Consider the following 21,729-nt stretch of genomic DNA (forward strand, 5'->3'; position numbering starts at 1 on the left):
TATTTCTACAAATACCTGTACATGGTATACAGGTCTAGCTGACATCAGTGACATACTACTATTTAGAAAGCCGCGTGTTATGCTGAACATTTCGGGCAAATTAGGTCATTGTCCCAGGATGCGACACAGTCGACTAACACCCAGGTACCCATTTTAAACTGATGGGTGAATAGGAACAGGGACAGCAGGTGTCTTATGGAAACATGTCCCTAATGTTTTCCAGCCCTACCAGAGGAAACTCGAACTCAACCTCAGTGTGAGTTACTGGACACCACCATCAAGAAATCTCCCTTGAGGGGAATCCCTTTTTTAGAGAAAGCATTCTTGACCGAAGGTAAAAAGGTTACACACAACCATTGTGACTTTCCTGTAATAGACAGAATTCAAACCCCATTAATCAACCTATCCAACCATATCATTTGTCATTTTAAACTTTGCAGTGTAAAGTGACAGTGGCGCTATATTACAGGCCCTCTGCTGACATCATGGCGGTTTTGGACCATCATTATGGTAATGCTGGGCACGATGCAACTAATGATAGTACGTATGAGTCTCTCTATGGCCCTGGTGTGTATGGTGGCCCACTCTCCTGAAATTACTCTTCACGAGACTTCCATCCTCACCCAGAGGGGCAATTTTACCACTCAAGGATATGAGCTTACCACCCAAGGGTATGATGATCTTAGTACCCAAGGGTATGATGATCTTAGCACCCAAGGGTATGATGATCTTAGTACCCAAGGGTATGATAATCTTAGCACCCACTGGCCCTCACTTACTTCCAACATAACCAGCACTGCACAAAGACACAGCCTCAACACCTGCAGCTCTTTGGTGCTCCAGGATATGGACAGTGATCCTTCCCCAGTGCAGGTGATTATTATTTCATTTATGGGAAAGAGCTAAACCCATAGGGTTCATACAGTGGTTAGGGAATGAGAGGTAATCATGTTCGATCCAATAAAGAGGCTCTTGTAGTACCTCTTCAGAAGACAGGTGAAACCCTTGTGGAATGTGGTTTCTGTACTTACACCAGTTTAATGTTATAAATTCTTAATTGATCCTGCATTAATTTCTATGTTAGGTTCCTTAATTATGTCTTTCCATTTTTTTCATTTAGAAAGTATTCATTGAAATATTTTTGACAAGGATTATTTCAAGATTTTATAATTGGCTATAAATTTAAATAAAACAATTGATGTACATATATTCACTTTTATTCTTTATATGATGTTTATTATTGTAACTAATTCAGAATAGTGGTATTTACCTGGTAATTGCCCTCTAGATTCAATGAGCTATTACAATTTTGAGCAAATATACTGTACTTATGCAACACTGAAACACAGCATGTATCGAGATCTTGTATGAGGTGTATAGATATAGGATGTTACCTATGTGTGATGTGGGTATGCCAGTTGTTTAGATACTGAGTGTGTCATAATTTGACTAATAACTGCACCGGGAGACTTTTACAATAGAAAAAAAACATGAATTAATTGACATTTTTTCATCAGACACAAAGTGGCTACTTCAACTGGAGCAAAGTAGTGCAGGGTAACCTTCTGTCAAGTATCTTCTGTGGAAACATCGCAGGTACGCTGCTGGGTGGCTGGGTGTGTGACCGCTGGGGTGGGCGTCTCATCATGGTCCTCTGCGTGGGCATGAATGCACTTGCTACATTAATGTTCCCATTGGCAGCGGATGTCCATCACAGTGTCCTCATTGCCCTGCGGGTAGTGCAGGGATTCACAGAGGTACAATTACAAATGCAAGTTTATTTTCAAAGTTATATTTGTGTTTCAGAGATATGATTACACTGGTTGTGCCATACACGGAAAAGACCATAATTACACAAAGCACTTCAGGAAGACTAAAACTAAAATTAAAAACTACTTGACATTAGTAATTAGATCATGTGGTTGCTCAATACATTTTTTAATAAATTAGGTCATAATTGCCCTCAAAATTCTGGAGTTGTTAATGCAAATGAAGTGTAAGTCCTCTATTGAGTTAGAAATCTGTGAACCTGTTGGGTTCATCCAACAAACTGTTTGGTATTATTTTCATGGAGCACCTGGGAGATGGGAGGCAATCAAGTTTGATCCAAGGAAGGCACAGACACTTGTTCCTACTCTCTCTCTTAGTGCATCCTATAGCAAAAAGAAAACCCTCTACTTGCTAGATCTTCACTTTCATACTCGGCCATTTCTTATTATTCTTGTGATCTATAATATCAATAATATTCTTACATTGTTTAATTTCTAACTCACAAAATCGTAATGACACGATTGCAAATAAACCATACCATGGGCGGGGATAGAACCCGTAATCAAAGTCATGAAACTCCAGATTGATGTGTTAGCCATTGAGCCAGCTGGCTACAATAAGATTCATCCTTCCTATGGTGTATAGATATACCTAGCTGGATGAATCTTATTGTAGCCAGCTGGCCCAGTGGCTAATGCAGCGGCCTGGAGTTTTATGACTGATTGTGGGTTCTATCCCAGCCCGTGGTATGGTTTTTTTTTTTTAATATCTAAATTTGTAGGGACCATGTGAACAGCAGGTTTGATCTAAGGAAAGAGAAGGTAGCCTCATTCCCTTCACCGACATAAAGGCTCTCACCCCTTGGTGGGAATTATCTAAATAATCTAAAGTCTATGGCTATAATGTTACTTTTCACTGCCTTACCTCAGAGTATCCTCGTCTTCCTTAAATCTTCACTAATATTGTCTTATTAATGATCACATATGCTTAGTTAAATTTAGCAGTGTTTTAGTTGTTAAAAATGCCAAGAAAACATCTTAAAATGTGATGTGCTCTATGTTGAAAATCTTACTGAATATATCAGTAAACCAGAGGAAGCCCTGGTGGAATTGTCCGAGATGCTTTGCCTGGCAACAATCTATACATGAGGTGTATGTCTTTTGGTGTAATATGCTGAGGGTTTGATTTAATCCCTATTTTAGGGATTAAAGTTTTCTTGACTGATAGCACCCATTTTGTTCAAATACTGGTGCTAGTGGCCTCTACCAGCCAAGGCACCTAACACAAAAAATGAAAGGCATGAACTCCACGATAGAACCAAAACTCCACTGAATGCATCATATACAACTAAGACTCAAATAAGGAGATATTTTCCTTGATGAATAAAATACCCATCTCCTCCAGGTAACCTCCTGATCACTACTAAGAACTCATAACTTGCCACAGGGAATGGGACTGAATGCTCATCCATACCTTCTAACACGATGGGGGACATCACAGGATCTGAACCTGCTCACCAGCCTTGCCTATGCTGGCTTTCCCCTGGGGGTGATGGTTTCTCATCCTCTCATCTCTCTGTTGTGTCTTCATGGGCCACTGGGAGGCTGGCCCTCTATCTTTTACCTAATGGGTGTGTTGGGATGTGCCTGGACTGTTGCTGCTCTCTTCCTCCTCCACAACTCACCCACTACACACCCATTCCTCTCTCAGACAGAAAAAAGGTACTGTGCAGCATCTTGCACCCTCTCTACAATGAAATAACAAAAACTGGCACTGGCCTCAGGGGTCACCTGAAGAGTCACCCCTTGAACTGTAAAAACAGTTAGCTAAAGTTATGTAAATTATTAAATAAGTTATTTAAAGAAAATTATAGTACGAAAAAATCAAGTTGGTTGGTTAGTGTTGATAAAAAATTGAAAATGAGTATATAAAAAACTGGAAGAGCCAATCTTTGGGTAACCTCTCATCTCATACCTTGAAGGTAAACTAGGAAAAATATTCATCCAAGTACTAATCTCTGATGAAAAGTACTGTATATGTATTTGTGGCTAAAGTTGTTACAGGACTTTATAATTGATTGTGATCTTGTAATCTTCTCTAAAGTATCTAAGACTAATTCAGGTTCATTTTTAAGTAACACTCAGCACAAGAATTTTATCAAAATTGGTTATATAACTCTAGTGTAGTTTTATTATATTCACAAAAGTGCACCAAACCCACATGAGTCACATAGCAAGTAAACAATTGAATTCTTCTGTTATTATATTTTTGGTAACATCTTATTTACAGTATTTGTTAAATTATGTAAAGCACTAAACCTTTGTGGATGATTCAGTGCAAGGGGTGGTGGAAGTGTGATCCTCCACACAAAAAATGTAAGGAAGCACACTACCTACTGGATAGTTGTCAGTTTGAGCTACACTGTATATTACTGTACTTGATTCCAGGTATTTCCAGCAATATGAACAAGAAAAGAGTGATGGTAGCAGGTCTTGGAAGAAAGTGCCATGGAAAAAGCTGTTGGGGAGCACTCCAGTATTGGCTCTCATAGCTACAACCATCTTCAGCAGCTTTGGATACTTCACCTTCACTCTACATCAGCCATTCTTCATGAGGGATATTTTTGCTTTTTCAGTAGGCCATGTGAGTCTAGTACCTCTAAAGTACAGTACTCTCTTATACTGTAATAAGTTCTTACTGATACTATGACATTGTATCATCGACTGTTTACAGTACAGTCTCCTAGTAGAGTTTATATTTAGTAGTGGGATTATTATTATAAAGTTATTATAATCTTTCTTGTAATTATTATTGTGTTACAACTATTATGCAGTTCTATAGTGTAATATAGGACTGCATAATACATAATATGTACTACAAGTTATTACTACTTATTGCTATTACAGTACTATACTCTTTCTAAAACTACAGTAATACTGTAATAATAATAATAATAATAATAATAATAATAATCCTAGGTAGTAGGTTGGTAGACAGCAACCACCCAGGGAGGTACTACCGTCCTGCCAAGTGAGTGTAAAATGGAATCCTGTAATTGTTTTACATGATGGTAGGATTGCTGGTGTCTTTTGTCTGTCTTGTAAACATGCAAGATTTCAGGTACGTCTTGCTACTTCTACTTACACTTAGGTCACACTACACATGTGTACAAGCATATACATGTATATACACACCCCTCTGGGTTTTCTTCCATTTTCTTTCTAGTTCTTGTTCTTGTTTATTTCCCCTTATCTCCATGGGGAAGTGGAACAGAATTCTTCCTCCGTAAGCCATGCGTGTCTTAAGAGGCGACTTAAATGCCGGGAGCAAGGGGCTAGTAACCCCTTCTCCTGTATATATTACTAAATTTAAAAGGAGAAACTTTCGTTTTTCCTTTTGGGCCACCCCACCTCGGTGGGATACGGCTGGTACGTTGAAAGAATAATAATAATAATAATGCTGGTACAGTACTGTAATAATGTTATCACTGTTATTATTGTAGCCTTTGTGGCTGCTTAAACTATCACAAGAATTTTTGTTTATGAACACGCAGAATGGGATAATGTCATCGCTGCCATGGCTTGTAGAAGTTCCTCTGTCGCTGGCTGTGGGAATGGTAATAGATGCCTTGAATTTTCGGCACCTTCCTCTCACCATCACTAAGAAAGTCTTCAATACACTTGGTAACTCCCTACTTGAGCAACACTCTTAGCTAAGTGTTTGTGGCACTTTTATCATAAGGGGCACATAATATTAAAGAGATTCCAAAATTTTTATTGATGAGCTAATTGCAAAGTAAAATATAAAGTCTGATAATCTTAAGAGCAAAACTTTTCTTTCTTGTAAATATTAAATTTTGCATACCACTTAAGCTCATTTTTCTATATCTCTGATCATTGAGAATGGCTTGACTTGTAAATCTTTCCAGTTATTTTTCACACCTTAAGGAAATAAGCAACTTGACCCACTACTTCAAAAATTTCTGCTCTTTTTTGTAATATTCCCTAATTTACTAACTCTCAGTCAGATTTGATCACTGGTTGTTGTCACCCTTTCTCATACTTACAAAGGTAAAAAAAAAATTTGGAATCCAGGGCATTTGTATTATGTACTTGGAAGTGCATTACACCTTGCTCACTGACATCATTAAGCATGTTTGTAAATTTGAATTTGACATTAAAGTTTGTGGATTGTAAGCATAGCTAAATGTTTTTCTAGATGTTCCTTGGCACAGGATGCCAAAATTCCTTTCACTTGTAATCTATACACCCTGAGAAACCATTTTACAAACCCTTTCCCTGAAATGGTGTTGCTGCTCACCACCTAAGAAACACTTCTTTAATTAATCATCAAATTAAGATTCATATACAGTACTGTATTTTGCACATTTTCAGGGATTTGATCATGAACATTATGTAGTGGATATATATTCAGTGGTACCTCGGGATATGAACTAAATTCGCTCCAGAAGGCTGTTCGAGTGGTGATACCGAATGAATTTGTTCCCTAAGGAATAATGTAAATTAGATTAATCCATTTCAGACCCCCAAAAATACAGTTACAAAAGCACTTACATAAATACACTTACATAATTGTTTGAGTTTTGAGCTGTTCTTATCCCGAGGTACCACTGTATTTGCCTATCTTATTTTTGGGGAGATAGGAAGCTCCTTGTTAATTTCCCCTCAAGGAAAATTCCTTGATGTTGGTGAGGGGCTCTTGGTCTAGGGAATTGGATCTGTGCTCTGGTTCCCTGAATTAAGCCTGAATACCTTCCACATTCCCCCCATAGGCACTGCATAATCCTACAGGTTTAGCACTCCCCCTTGATTATAATAATAATCCTTGTTAATTAAGAGTCCCTTCATTATATTCTGAAATTTTCCATGTGTACTTTTAAAGTGCTACCCAGTCATTACTTTACACCTTCAGCAGGTTTATTACTCACTGGGAGAATATAAATTTATCAGAGTACAAACTGAATTACAATTTTTTTATATTTCCTTTGCCACACAGGACTGCTCTTGGCCAACCTGACACCACTAGTGGTAGTGGAAGCACCATGTGAATGGCGATGGGCGGCAGCTATGTCACTGCTGCTGGTGGTGATGGGCCAGTGCATGTTGTTCGTGGGTGGCTACCAGTACACTCCAATTGACCTGGTACCTCCCTATGCTGCCACTCTCTCTGGTCTGGCTAACTCTTTCAATGGCCTAAATGGCCTGGTGGTACCCATTGTGGTGGCCTACCTCACGCCCACGGTTGGTTGGTTACTATTTCAGCCTTTTTTTTTTTTTTTTTTAACAAGTCGGCCGTCTCCCACCGAGGCAGGGTGACCCAAAAAAAGAAAGAAAATCCCCAAAAAGAAAATACTTTCATCATCATTGAACACTTTCACCACACTCACACATTATCACTGCTTTTGCAGAGGTGCTCAGAATACAACAGTTTAGAAGCATATATGTATAAAGATACACAACATATCCCTCCAAACTGCCAATATCCCAAACCCCTCCTTTAAAGTGCAGGCATTGTACTTCCCATTTCCAGGACTCAAGTCAGACTATATGAAAATAACCGGTTTCCCTGAATCCCTTCACTAAATATTACCCTGCTCACACTCCAACAGATCGTCAGGTCCCAAATATCATTCGTCTCCATTCACTCCTATCTAACACGCTCATGCACGCTTGCTGGAAGTCTTGTTATTTTTTAATTATCATTGATGGATGTAATTATCATTGGTGGATGTACTGCTTTGTATGAATACCTTTTACCTTACACTTAAAATTTTTCCAACAAGTCTGAAATTTATTTACATTTTTTTTTTTTAACAAGTCAGCCGTCTCCCACCGAGGCAGGGTGACCCAAAAAGAAAGAAAATCCCCAAAAAGAAAATACTTTCATCGTCATTCAATACTTTCACCTCACTCACACATAATCACTGTTTTTGCAGAGGTGCTCAGAATACAGCAGTTTAGAAGTACAGTGGATACGAACTATAAGTATGTTCATGCCACACAACATATCCATTTCAGACCCCCAAACATACACGTACAAACGCACTTACATAAATACACTTACATAATTGGTCGCATTTGGAGGTGGTCGTTAAGCGGGGGTCCACTGTATATACATATAAAGATACACAACATATCCCTCCAAACTGCCAATATCCCAAACCCCTCCTTTAAAGTGCAGGCATTGCACTTCCCATTTCCAGGACTCAAGTCAGGCTATATAAAATAACCGGTGTCCCTGAATCCCTTCACTAAATATTACCCTGCTCACACTCCAACAGCTCGTCAGGTCCCAAATACCATTTGTCTCCATTCACTCCTATCTAACATGCTCACGCACACTTACTGGAAGTCCAAACCCCTCGCCCACAACACCTCCTTTACCCCATCCCTCCAACCTCTTCGAGGACGACCCCTACCCCGCCTTCCTTTCCCTACAGATTTATACGCTCACCATGTCATTCTAATTTGATCCATTCTCTCTAAATGACCAAACCACCTCAACAACCCCTCTTCAGCCCTCTGACTAATAATTTTATTAACTCCACACCTCTTAATTTCCACACTCCGAATTTTCTGCATAATATTTACACTGCACATTGCCCTTAAACAGAACATCTCCACTGCCTCCTGGCTGCAGCATTTACAACCCAAGCTCACACCCACATGAGTGTTGGTACTACTATACTTTCATACATTCCCTTCTTTGCCTCCATAGATAACATTTTTTATTATTTTACATTATTATTTTATTACATTATTCTTACATATTACCTGGAGAGGGTTTCGGGGGTCAACGCCCCCACAGCTCGGTCTGAGACCAGGCCTCATGGTCGATCAGGGTCTGATCAACCAGGCTGTTACTGCTGGCCACACGCAAGCTGACATACGAACCACAGCCTGGTTGATCAGGTACTGACTTTAGGTGCCTGTCCAGTCCCTTCTTAAAGACAGCCAAGAGTCTATTGTGTTGTCTCTCAGTGTACTTGAGCGCCCCTGCTTTTTGTCGGGGAAATGTTGCATTTCCTGCCAAGTCTTTTGCTTTCATAGGGAGTGATTTTCGTGTGCAGGTTTGGTACCAATCCTTCCAGGACTTTCCAAGTGTATATTATCATGTATCACTCTCATCTGCATTCCAGGGAATACAGATAAAGAATCTTTAACCGTTCCCAGTAATTTAGGCTATAATTGTACATACTATGCACTGTACTACAATGAACATCATATAGGGTTGCATTTATGCACAAAATTATCACATTAATGGCAAAACAATGAAATATACATTAAAGAACTATCCTACATAAAATCCTAATGTGTAACATATACAGTACTAACCTACAGGAGACATAACTAATCCTTTCCTTAATGACTTGTGCTGCTATGTTTGATTATTACAGTGTTTTATATAGTGTGATATTTTTGGAGTTTGTTCAATTTTAACCGTGTAAATACTTTAATCTAACAATTTTCATAGTCCACTCTTTGACTACTACTGTATAGCTTTTTATTTCAAATTACATATATGTACATACATATAGATATTGGGGAGTTGACATGTCCTTCATCAATTCTATGGATAACCATAGAATTGATGAAGGAAATAAGGTGAGTGGTGCATTGAGATATATGTGGAGACAAAAAACATTATCTATGGAGGCAAAGAAGAGAATGTATGGAAGTGTACTGGTACCAACATTCTTATATGGGTGTGAAGCTTGGGTTGTAAATGCTGCAGCGAGGGGGTGGTTGGAGGCGGTGGAGATGTCCTGTCTAAGGGCAATGTGTGGTGTAAATATTTGGAGTGTGGAAATTAGCAGGTGTGGAGTCAATAAAAGTATTAGTCAGATAGCTGAAGAGGGGTTGTTGAGGTGGTTTGGTCATTTAGAGAGAATGGATTTATTTATTTATTTATTTATTTACAAATTGAGCACACATACAGAGGTACAAAAAAAATACAGATAACAGCAACATGCCAAAGCCACTTATACTATGCATAGCATTACGGGCTGGCTTAAAATTAACTTAAGATTAACTAAGCAATGATGAAATCAGTGATAAAACATTAATGTAAACAGATTACTATAAAGCACAAGTGAGTATTACAAAGACAGGTCATATGGTTGCATGCATTGTTGTACATTCAGTCATATGGAGTATTCTGTTAGGTAGTGTATTTAAAAAATAATAAAGTTAGATTGGGTTTTAGGTTTAACATTTATGTGATATAATTGTGAGAAACATTTAAGATATACAATTTATAAGGTTCAGTTATTCAGTATTTATTTGGTTTTGGGTGAGTAGGTGATCTTTAAGAAGAGACTTGAATTTATAAACAGGTAGTGTTTCTTTTATATTTACAGGTAATTAATTCCAGATTTTAGGGCCTTTTATGTGCATTGAGTTTTTGCATAGTGTGAGATGGACACGAGGAACATCAAAGAGTGATCTATGCCTTGTGTTATGGTCATGTGTTCTGTTGAGGTTGGCAAGGAGATGTTTGAGGGGAGGGTTAATATCAGAGTTAAGTGTTCTATGTATGTAATAGGTGCAGTAATAAGTATGGATGTTTTGTATGGTGAGTAGGTTTAGTGTATTGAATATTGGTGGAGTGTGCTGCCTGTAGTGAGAATTTGTTATCATTCTAACTGCAGCCTTTTGTTGGGTAATTAGTGGTCTGAGATGGTTAATTGTTGTTGAGCCCCATGTACAAATTCCATAGGTGAGATAGGGGTAAATAAGAGAGTGATATAGGGCCAGGAGGGCTGACTGTGGAGCATAGTACCGTATCTTCGATAGTATGCCTACAGTCTTGGAAATTTTCTTAGAAATTTGTTGTATATGTGTATGAAATTTGAGTCTATTATCAAGGTGGATTCCTAAGAATTTTCCCTCTGTTAGCTTTGTGATAGGTGATCCGTTTATCATTATGTTAAGAGGGACATCTGTAGCTCTGTTACCAAACTGAATGAAGTAGGTTTTGTCAATGTTTAGTGTAAGTTTGTTAGTCCTCATCCAGGTAGACATTTTCTGTAATTCGGTATTTACAGTATTGGCTAGCGTGACTGGGCTCGGGTGGGAGAAGATGTATGTAGTGTCATCTGCAAATAGTGTGGGTTTGAGCAATTGCGAAGCATTTGGTAGGTCATTTATGTATAGGAGAAAGAGAAGAGGGCCAAGGACACTTCCCTGTGGGACACCAACTGTAATTGGTTGTGCAGAAGAGTTTGCCCCATTTGCGTACACATATTGGCTTCTGTTGCTGAGGTATGACTTGAGGTAGTTGAGGGAGTGCCCTCTTATACCATAGTGCGACAATTTTACGTGGAGCAAGTCATGGTCAACTGTATCAAAAGCTTTACGTAAGTCAATGAAGATCCCCAGTGGGACTTCTTTTTTCTCTATTGCAGTGTATATATGTTCTAGCATGTGTATAATAGCATCATTAGTATTTTTATTTGGCCTGAATCCAAATTGGCAGGGGTTGAGTATGTTTTGGGAGATAAGGTAGGAGTAGATTCGTTTATGAATTAATTTTTCGAAGATTTTTGAGAGAGGGTGTAAGTTGGATATTGGCCTATAGTTATTCAACTCTGTTTGGTCTCCTCCTTTGTGGATCGGGGTGACCCTTGCTATTTTGAGTACTGTAGGGAAGGTGGAGGATTCAATGGATTTGTTAAAGAGTGTTGCAATGATTGGTGATAGCACTTGTAACACTTTTTTGTATATAAAGGGTGGTAAGGTATTTAAGTCTCCTGCCTTGTTTTTTAGTGCGTTGATAATAAGGGAGACTTCGTATGGGTTAGTCGGAGCTAGGAACAGTGTGTTCGGGTAGTTGCCGGTGAGGTAGTCATTTGGTGGGGTATCTGAGCTTGGGATTTTATTGGCAAGGTTTTGTCCTATAGTGGAGAAGAAATCATTGAGTCTGTTTGTGTTTCTGTTGGTGGGAGTTGGGGTTTATTTATTTATTTATTTTATTTTTTTCAAATTTGAGCACACATACAGAGGTACAAAAAAATACAGATAAGAGCAGCATGCCAAAGCCACTTATACTATGCATAGCATTACGGGCTGGCTTAAAATAAACTTAAGATTAACTAAGCAATGATGAAATCAGTGATAAAACATTAATGTAAACAGATTACTATAAAGCACAAGTGAGTATTACAAAGACAGGTCATATGGTTGCATTCAGTTAGGTAGTGATTCTGTTAGGTAGTGTATTTAAAAAAAATAATAAAGTTAGATTCGGTTTTAGGTTTAACATTTATGTGATATAATTGTGAGAAACATTTAAGATATACAATTTATAAGGTTCAGTTATTCAGTATTTATTTGGTTTTGGGTGAGTAAGTGATCTTTGAGAAGAGACTTGAATTTATAAACAGGTAGTGTTTCTTTTATATTTACAGGTAATGAATTCCAGATTTTAGGGCCTTTTATGTGCATTGAGTTTTTGCATAGTGTGAGATGGACACGAGGAACATCAAAGAGTGATCTGTGCCTTGTGTTATGGTCATGTGTTCTGTTGAGGTTGGCAAGGAGATGTTTGAGGGGAGGGTTAATATCAGAGTTAAGTGTTCTATGTATGTAATAGGTGCAGTAATAAGTATGGATGTTTTGTATGGTGAGTAGGTTTAGTGTATTGAATATTAGTGGAGTGTGCTGCCTGTAGTGAGAATTTGTTATCATTCTAACTGCAGCCTTTTGTTGAGTAATTAGTGGTCTGAGATGGTTAATTGTTGTTGAGCCTCATGCACAAATTCCATAGGTGAGATAGGGGTAAATAAGAGAGTGATATAGGGCCAGGAGGGCTGACTGTGGAACATAGTACTGTATCTTCGATAGTATGCCTACAGTCTTGGAAATTTTCTTAGAAATTTGTTGTATATGTGTATGAAATTTGAGTCTATTATCAAGGTGGATTCCTAAGAATTTTCCCTCTGTTAGTTTTGTGATAGGTGATCCGTTTATCATTATGTTAAGAGGGACATCTGTAGCTCTGTTAACAAACTGAATGAAGTAGGTTTTGTCAATGTTTAGTGTAAGTTTGTTAGTCCTCATCCAGGTAGATATTTTCTGTAATTCGGTATTTACAGTATTGGCTAGCGTGACTGGGCTCGGGTGAGAGAAGACGTATGTAGTGTCATCTGCAAATAGTGTGGGTTCATCTGATTTTGCTAATTTTATTGCGCTATTTCGTGATATCTTTTTTGTTCCCAGAATTTCTGACAGGGTTTTCCAGGTCTTTTTTATATCACCTCGTAAGTTGGATAATCTGTTCTCACAATACAATTTTTTTGCCTTTCTTATCAGGCTGGTTAGGATTGACGAGTAACGTTTTGTTTGGTCTCTGGTTATGTGACCCATTCTGTACTGTTTTTCATATTGGTGTTTTGTATTTATGGATTTGAGAATGCTGGGTGTTAGCCAGGGACTGTTCAGTCTCTTAGCTGTCATCTGTTTAGTTTTTTTAGGGCAGTGCTTGTTATAGAGGTATTGGGTCTTTTTTAGAAAATTATTAATACATTCGTCAATATCTGTATAGATTTCTAGCTCAGTGTGCCAGTCAATGTTTGCTACTGCTGTTGTGAAGTTATTAATGGCTGCCTCATTGTGAAGTCTGAAGGTGACTTTAGTAGTGTCTTGGGGTAGTTTACCAAGAGTTGTTATGAGGAAAGTAGGGTAGTGGTCTGTGGTATTATCTGTAATTATGCCTGATTTTAAAGGGGATATGGTGTTGGTCCAGATGTGGTCAAGTAGGGAAACACTAGTCTCTGTAACTCTTGTAGGTTTTGTTACTGTTGGTAGCAACATACAGTTACTCATTGTGTTTGTGAATTCAGTAACGTGTGGGTCCTGGTCTTGCAGGAGATTTATATTGAAGTCACCTGAGAGTAGTAAGTGATCTTTGTTCATGCGTGCATCAGTTATCATACTTCCTAGGTTTTGACTAAATTGGCTAATGTTTGACTGTGGAACTCTGTAGATGCTTATCAATGTGAGAGGTTTTTGTAGGTATTTGGACTTGAATTCGGCTATTATATATTCCCCATGTTCATCCCTTGTGCAAGTATTAGTGATACATTCTAGTTGGTCTGAGTAGTATATGGCTGTGCCACCTCCTTGTTGGTCTGGCCTACAGTTGTATGGCTGTGTAACCAGGAATGGCATAGACATCTGTACTGTCAGGCTTTAGCCAGGTTTCAGTTAGTGTAATGATGGACATATTGGCATGTAAGGAATTTAGTAATGCTATGAGGTCATCGTAATGCTTGCTTAAAGATCTGATATTGTAGTTAAAGATAGTTATGTTGTTGTTGGCACTGAGAAGTGCCTTTGATTGTTCTGCAGTGTAGTAATTACAGTAACTGTTTGATTCATTTAAGTCATTAAATAAGAGGTTGGTATCAGGATCAATGCTTGTAATCATAAGATTTGTAGTGAATCTATAGTTAGAATTAAGTATAAAACAAAGTAAATAGTCTTAAGCTAAAAAATAGCACCTGAATTATTTAACAAATGTAAAATAATGAGCTAAGGTATTTTTTTTTTTTTTTTTTTTTTTTTTTTTTTAGCTAAAATAAAGGAGACAATATAAAAGGGACTAATACAAATAAAGTGATGATCAAATAATGGAGCTTGGGAATATGATAGTAGGTAGTACTATAAAGGTAATTCTTTAAAGTTAGAATTATAGTATAAAATTATAATATAAAAGGGACTAATATAAGTTGTGGTGAACAATAAAGTGGTAATCAAATAAATGAGCTTTGGAATATAATGGCAAAATTGTGAACTTATTCTACTTTAGCACCTGAGAATAGCACCTTGATTATTTTAACAATTGTGAATATATAAACTAGGGTAGTTATATAAAGCTAAAATAAAGGAAAAATATATAAGGGACTAAAATTAAGTAATGGTAAACAAAGTTAAATGGACAGATGGTCACTATGAAATAATATTGGTTTAGGAGTAAGATCTGATTTGTAATATTAAATAAATTGAGCAGTTTATTGCACAATAAAAAGTAAAAAAAAAAAATGAGGTAGTTGGTACTAGCTAGCAAAAGATAGTTTTGGTACTTGCAAAAAAGTAATTGGAATATACACTAATTGCATACACAATGAAAAGTGACTAAAAAACAAGTAGTGATAAACAAAATTAAATGGACAGGTAAGAATAATGAATATTATTAATTTGGAGTAAGATTTGACTTGTAATTTAAAATTATGAGCAATTAATAGCAGTAAGAAAGAAGTATAGAGTATTGGAGGTAGTTGGGATTAGCTAGTGATGAAAAATAATAAAAATAATAATGCACAATATAATAGTAACGTATACTATATGCACCACACGTATATATGTATTAAGGGCACTTATCTAATCTGTTACAGAAATGTCAGTTTTTCTAAGGAAGGTAGAGAAATCATGTTCATTTGAGATGGTATATTGTTGTCCTGTTGATGTTTTCCTTACTAGTATTTTCCCATCTCGCGTGAAACACTGATGTATTTTGTTTTCCTGTTTAAGTTTTCTCAGCCTGAACAGAAGGTTTTTACGTTTTTTTGTTAGATACTCATTTATGTACACTCCATTTTTCATTGTAATTGCTGATTTAATTAGGTCCTTTCTTTTATCGTATGAATGAAGTCGGATCATTATACTGTGTTTACTTCCTGGTTTTCCTAGCAAACGTGTTTCTTTGATTTCATTGTTTTGCACGATGACTTGTACGTGGTTCTGTATTATCCTGATAGCAGTTTCTTTGCACTGTGCTTGTGTTATGTCACTTGGAATGTGTGGGCTGTTTATTATAACTGCATCAGACAACTTATCTTGTTCAGTTTTGTCGTCTTGGAAATCAAGGCATTCATTTAGTCGAGTGTGCATGTTCTGATTCCAGTCCTTGATTGCTTCTTCAACCTTCATATTTATTGTTATTTGCTCAGTGTGACTGGCTATAGCTGCTTTTAGAGTATTTTCTGTGTCAACACTTCCCGATGTAATCTTCTCTTCAAGGTTTTGGATCTTGTTCTCGAGGTTGGTTATCTTGGATTCTCATCGCTCGAGTGTTGCTTTGATATCTTTGATTTCATTTTCTAGAGCAACGATGTAGTCCTTGATATTGTCAGGAATAATCATACCTGAGTTATCATGGGTGAATCCTTTGAAGGGAGTGGAGTTGGAGGGGGAGTCAGCCATGTTTGCTGTTGTTGTTGTTGTTGCCTGGGTGGCGGTGGTGAGGGGGGTTGATGATACACCGGCGTCCTGCTGGGTAGACAAGTTGAGTTCTAGGGTCCTTGCTGTTATCCTATTATTACTGGTGTTGTTTCTTCTGCGATATCCTTTCATAGTATCACTGAAGTAGATACTGTGTAGCAATGGAGGAGAAGGCTTGTTTTCTCGGAGCTTGGGTTAAGTGGCTGTCTGGCAGCAGAGGCAGTGTTTGGGTTAGCAGGGCTGTCTTCCTTAGATCTTCTAATTTTGTCAAGATTTGGGTTACATTCTTAGTATTCTTGGGTCATGTTGTGGTCTACGTGGGTTCATGTAGTTGAACTTTCACTTAGGCCATCACAAGTTTTGATGAGCGATGTTTTTTTTTTGAGAAAGAAGAGCTGGTAGGATACCGTTGCTGCCGCTGCCGCCACTTAATCACTCTGATCAAAGTAGAATGACATGGAGAGCATATAAATCTGTAGGGGAAGGAAGGAGGGGTAGGGGTCGTCCTCAAAAAGGTTGGAGGGAGGGGGTAAAGGAGGTTTTGTGGGCGAAGGGCTTGGACTTCCAGCAGGCGTGCATGAGCGTGTTCGATAGGAGTGAATGGAGACGAATGGTATTTGGGACCTGACGATCTGTTGGAGTGCGAGCAGGGTAATATTTAGTGAAGGGATTCAGGGAAACCGGTTATTTTTATATAGTCAGACTTGAGTCCTGGAAATGGGAAGTACAGTGCCTGCACTCTAAAAGGAGGGGTTTTGGGATATTAGCAATTTGGAGGGATATGTTGTGTATCTTTATACGTATATGCTTCTAAACTGGTGTGTTCTGGGCACCTCTGCAAAATCAGTGATTATGTACAAGTGAGGTGAAAGCGTTGAATGATGATGAAAGTATTTTCTTTTTGGGGATTTTTTCTTTTTGGGTCACCCTGCCTCGGTGGTAGACGGCCGACTTGTTGAAAAAAAAAATAGAATATGAAATTAATTAATTTTATTACTGAATTTAGAGGGGGAAGCATTAAACCCATAGGTGTTATATAGCCCTTGGGAATGGGAGGCATTTAGAATCAATCTAAGGAAGAGCAGGTCTAGTTCCTAAGATCAAGAGCCCTTCACCAGCTTTAAGGAACCTCCCTTGAGGGGATAGGTGGCCTGGTGGCTAGAGCTCCTGCTTCACACACTGAGGGCCCGGGTTCAATTCCCGGCGGGCATAACATTTCGACACATTTCCTTACGCCTGTTTTCCTGTTCACCTAGCAGCAAATAGGTACCTGGGTGTCAGTTGACTGGTGTGGGTCGCATCTTGGGGGACAAGATTGAGGACCCCAATGGAAATAAATTAGACAGTCCTCGATGACGCACTGACTTTCTTGGGTTATCCTGGGTGGCCAACCCTCCGGGGTTAAAAATCCAAACGAAATCTTATCTTAATCTTATCCTAACAGAACACCCAAGTACTTATGTATTTACATGTACATCCTTGGAGAATAATGTTTGTAAATGCACGAAAGCACTTGTGTGGTTGTTATTTTTACTACAGCATTTGTTGTCATATATTTTAAATTGATATCTTCCGTGTACTGCACCTATATATGCCCATGTATGCATACACACAGTAAATACTGTATTTTCAAAATGCTTTAAAAATTAGATAAAAAGACTTAATATTTTTTGTTCATGACTGTGTGGGATAGGGGAGTCGAGCAGAGTGGCGGCTGGTATTTTGGGTGAGTGCCGTCCTCTCCTTCCTCGGTATACTTGTATTCATCATCTGGGGCAGTGCTGAGAGACTGCCCTGGGTGCCCACCACCAGATCACACTCCAGGTTGGTCCCACAATACATGTATTTTTAACCAATAGGGACCACATATTAATCATAGTTAAACAATTGAACTTTAAAATAATAATAAACCACAGAAAAGTATTATTATTATTATTACTATTATTATCTTTAGTTATGGTATTACTATTATTAAATGATTATTAAATCATATTGGTCATTCAATTTCAAAGCATAGTGCAGTATATTGCATACTGCATGGTGTATGTACTAGTTCAAGAAATCATTCATCATACAACGTATTGCATAATATACGTATAGGTCTTCTACATAAGAATATCATAAGCATATGAAACAGGAGTGCCACAGTGAACCTATTGGCAATGGCTCAGTGTGAATAGGACTTGACTAGAGTGGGCCAGTAGACCTACTGCAGTGCCTTTTTTCTTTTGTTTTTATGTATTGTCTACTGTTTCCTTAATGTCATTTTCAAGAGAAGCCCCATCTGAAACTATTAATATCCTTTTACCATTGTACAATTTTAGCATAACAGGAATATTTTGTGGCACTCAAGTCTTACATGAAAAAACAGAAAATAGCTGAAATGTATTTTGAATACCTCCTTTATTTTAAATTGTATTAAAATTTTTGTAGCCTTAATTTTAAAAATACAAACTGCAATACTTCAGACAGCAGACTGTAGTATGGGGCTAGCAACCCCTTCTGTATAAATTACCAAATGTAAAAATAAGAAAAACTTACGTTTCTTCTTTTTCGAGTCACCCTGCCTTGGTGGGAGACGGATTGTTACAAAAGAAAAAATATGTACATGTAATACAATTCAAAAATAATTTTAATGTATATATCTTAAAAATACAGATTTTTTTTTTTTTTCAACAAGTTGGTCGTCTCCCACTGAGGCAGGGTGACCCAAAAAAGAAAGAAAATCCCCAAAAAGAAAATACTTTCATCATCATTCAACACTTTCACCACACTCACACATTATCACTGCTTTTGCAGAGGTGCTCAGAATACAACAGTTTAGAAGCATATATATATATAAAGATACACAACATATCCCTCCAAACTGCCAATATCCCAAACCCCTCCTTTAAAGTGCAGGCATTGTACTTCCCATTTCCAGGACTCAAGTCCGACTATAAGAAAATAACCGGTTTCCCTGAATCCCTTCACTAAATATTACCCTGCTCACACTCCAACAGATCGTCAGGTCCCAAGTATCATTCGTCTCCATTCACTCCTATCTAGCACGCTTGCTGGAAGTCCAAGCCCCTCGCCCACAAAACCTCCTTTACCCCCTCTTTCCAACCCTTTCGAGGACGACCCCTACCCAGATATTGGATATTAATTTGAAACCTCAGGTACTTTAGAACATTTGCATATACACTGTATTTTACTTTTGATTACAGCCTCTCCTCACTTAGCGATGTACTCGTTTAGTGGCGAATCGGACTTACGATGGGCTCTCTGACCAGTATGCATACCTAAATAATGTATATTAGAGCTGATTTCCTCTATTCTGTTTATTACAGTATACAGTACACTACCGTATAAACATTTAAAAATATACCAGATATGTTCAAAATGGTGCAAATATGACAAAACAATATCAAAGATCGTTGACACAAACCCATTACCATTATAATATGCTCCTCACTTAGCGACGAATTTGTTTACCGATGTGGTCTTAGGAATGGAACTCCATCGTTAAGTGAGGAGAGGCTGTATTATGAATACTGTATGGTAAAACAAAATATATTATGTAAGCTTTTGGTTCATGAAAAGCAACATAAATGAGAATTCTATATGTAGTCTTTCTAGGAAAGTTGTTCTTCAGAGACCAGAAGAAAAGGAGGGATCATCAATATAAATGACAAGAAACCAAGAAATCACAGGAGAAACTTCGCCTGCTTTTAGATGCCCATTGGGTCATTATACATACATTCCAAAAGTGTCCATTAAAAAAATCAGTCTACAGCAATAGTGGGAATGCAAGAAACACAGAATTAAGAAGAAATCAATTTTGAGTGACGTAGCTTTTAGAATTTTAGGCAAATTAATACAGCATAGAATGTATTTCACCATTTTACATATACAGTACAGTCCACTGTATCCCCATGGAGATAAATGGTATACAACATGATGGAAAAAATACACATAAATGCAGTATAATGCAATCCTTTATTGACAACATGTATATAAGGACCTCTTCAAGGGGGGCTCCTTGGCGTGGTGAAGAGGCTCTTGGTCTGAGGAATTAGCCCTGTCGGTCTTCTTCCTCAGACCGAACCTAATTACCCCCCATTCTCCCCTCCCCTATCCCATCCTCCCCATCCTCCCCTTTTTCCATTCCTCCTCCTCCTCCTCACCCCTCCCTTTTGCCCTTCCTCTTTTTGGCCTTCGGGATTTCTCCCACAGGCGCGCTAGTTCCTAGGTAGGGGAAAGGACACCGGGGTCCATCCCATTCCGTTGAGGTTCTTGGCGGTGGCGTAGTTTGCCGTGGAATCTGGATTGCCTGGGGATGTCCCGATCCCTCTCCGGTATCCCGGAGTAGCTTGGGGTGTCTTTTGGGCGACGGGTGTATCTCTGGAAGCCACCTTTCGGATTCCGGGGGTGGTGGCCGAAGGAGGTATGCTTTGTGGCGGATATCCGGCCGCCCTCTCTTTTGTCCACCGAGGTAGCTCGGCAGATGTGAGGTTGCTATCCCGGATTGCTGGTTTACTGGCATGAAGGGTAGGGTATGGCACGGGTTCCATGCTGCATCTGCGCTACTAGCGGTGTTGAGGTCCTCTTGGGCGCGGAGGGAGATTTCCGGCCCTTTCATTCCTCCTGGGAACTATTCCTCCCCGCTCCCCCCTTTTTTTATTCTTTTTTTATTTTTATTTTCTTTTCTTCTTTCTTTTTTTTTCTTAAAAACAAAAAGCAAAGGAGTAACCTAACCATGGCAGCCCTAGTCCATGAAACCACTACCCCCGGGCCCCTTCTTGATACCGCACCCCATTCTGACCCTGCCTTGTGTTTAGACCACTCTTCGGACACTCCTGATGCCCCTGTACCTCTTGCTGGTGCTGTTTCCTCACCCGCTTCAGGTACCGGGGCTTCGACTGACTCCTTCGATTTGTCTGAACTCCGCTCTCCTTTGACTATGCTTCCGGCTTCTCCCTCTACGGTACGGCAATTTTCGAATCGCCCACCCATTTCATGCCGGACCAACTCCGGTCCTACTCCTAAACGCCAACGTCAATCTCCTGATGATGCTCCGTCGTTACCTTCCCATTCTACTCGGAAAAGACCGACACGTCAAGCACTCCCTCTCCACGCTCAGTTTCGGACCACACAATGGACTAAATTCTTTACTTTAAGACCAACTTCTTCTTCTGCCTACCTTTCTGACCATAGTATTGCCAAAGCGCTCCTGCGTCATGTTGGCAGAGATATTTCATTTCACGCTCTCAAGAGCGGTACGCGCATCGTCACTGTCCAGAATGCTACCCAAGCTCATGATCTTTCTCTCCTTTCGAATATCGATACTACTCCTATCACTATTGAAAAACATCTTTCTCTCAATTCTTGTAGTGGTACTGTCATTCTGCCCCATACCATAGTCCAACAGAATTTCCAGTCATGTGGCAATGACATTTTTGAACAGCTGGAACTCCAGGATCTCCCAATCCTCAAAGTAGACACTTATGTCCTTCCTGCCCGGGGGCGGAGACGTTACCCTTGCAATGTGGCTCGTTTAACTTTTGACAGCCGAGAACTCCCGTCCTCTGTATATGTCGCGGGACATCGGTTACAAGTTCGAAAGGTGATACCTACACCGCAACAATGTAGAAATTGCTGGCGTTTTGGTCACCCAGCGAAATATTGCAGATCTATGGCCGAATGCCCAGTCTGTGGTGCCGACGACCATTCT

General features: G+C 38.9%; 1 protein-coding gene across 2 annotated transcripts; it reads left to right on the plus strand.

Moving 5' to 3' along the window:
* The first annotated feature begins 474 nt into the window (after window positions 1–474).
* Window positions 475–20,012, plus strand: LOC128689631 (uncharacterized transporter slc-17.2-like). Of its 2 annotated transcripts, none has more exons than XM_070087588.1 (8): window positions 475–873; window positions 1,518–1,757; window positions 3,217–3,491; window positions 4,218–4,413; window positions 5,324–5,453; window positions 6,787–7,031; window positions 17,707–17,837; window positions 19,626–20,012. In XM_070087588.1, the coding sequence occupies exons 1-8, from the start codon at window positions 508–510 to the stop codon at window positions 19,681–19,683; spliced, it is 1,641 nt and encodes a 546-aa protein (XP_069943689.1). In that variant the 5' UTR covers window positions 475–507; the 3' UTR covers window positions 19,684–20,012. The 2 variants fall into 2 exon arrangements, with proteins under 2 accessions (XP_069943689.1, XP_069943690.1); XM_070087589.1 differs by having other exon boundaries at window positions 19,651–20,012.
* The last annotated feature ends 1,717 nt before the right edge of the window (window positions 20,013–21,729 follow it).

This window comes from Cherax quadricarinatus, chromosome 22, assembly GCF_038502225.1.
Source record: "Cherax quadricarinatus isolate ZL_2023a chromosome 22, ASM3850222v1, whole genome shotgun sequence".
NCBI classification, from domain to species: Eukaryota; Metazoa; Arthropoda; class Malacostraca; order Decapoda; family Parastacidae; genus Cherax; species Cherax quadricarinatus.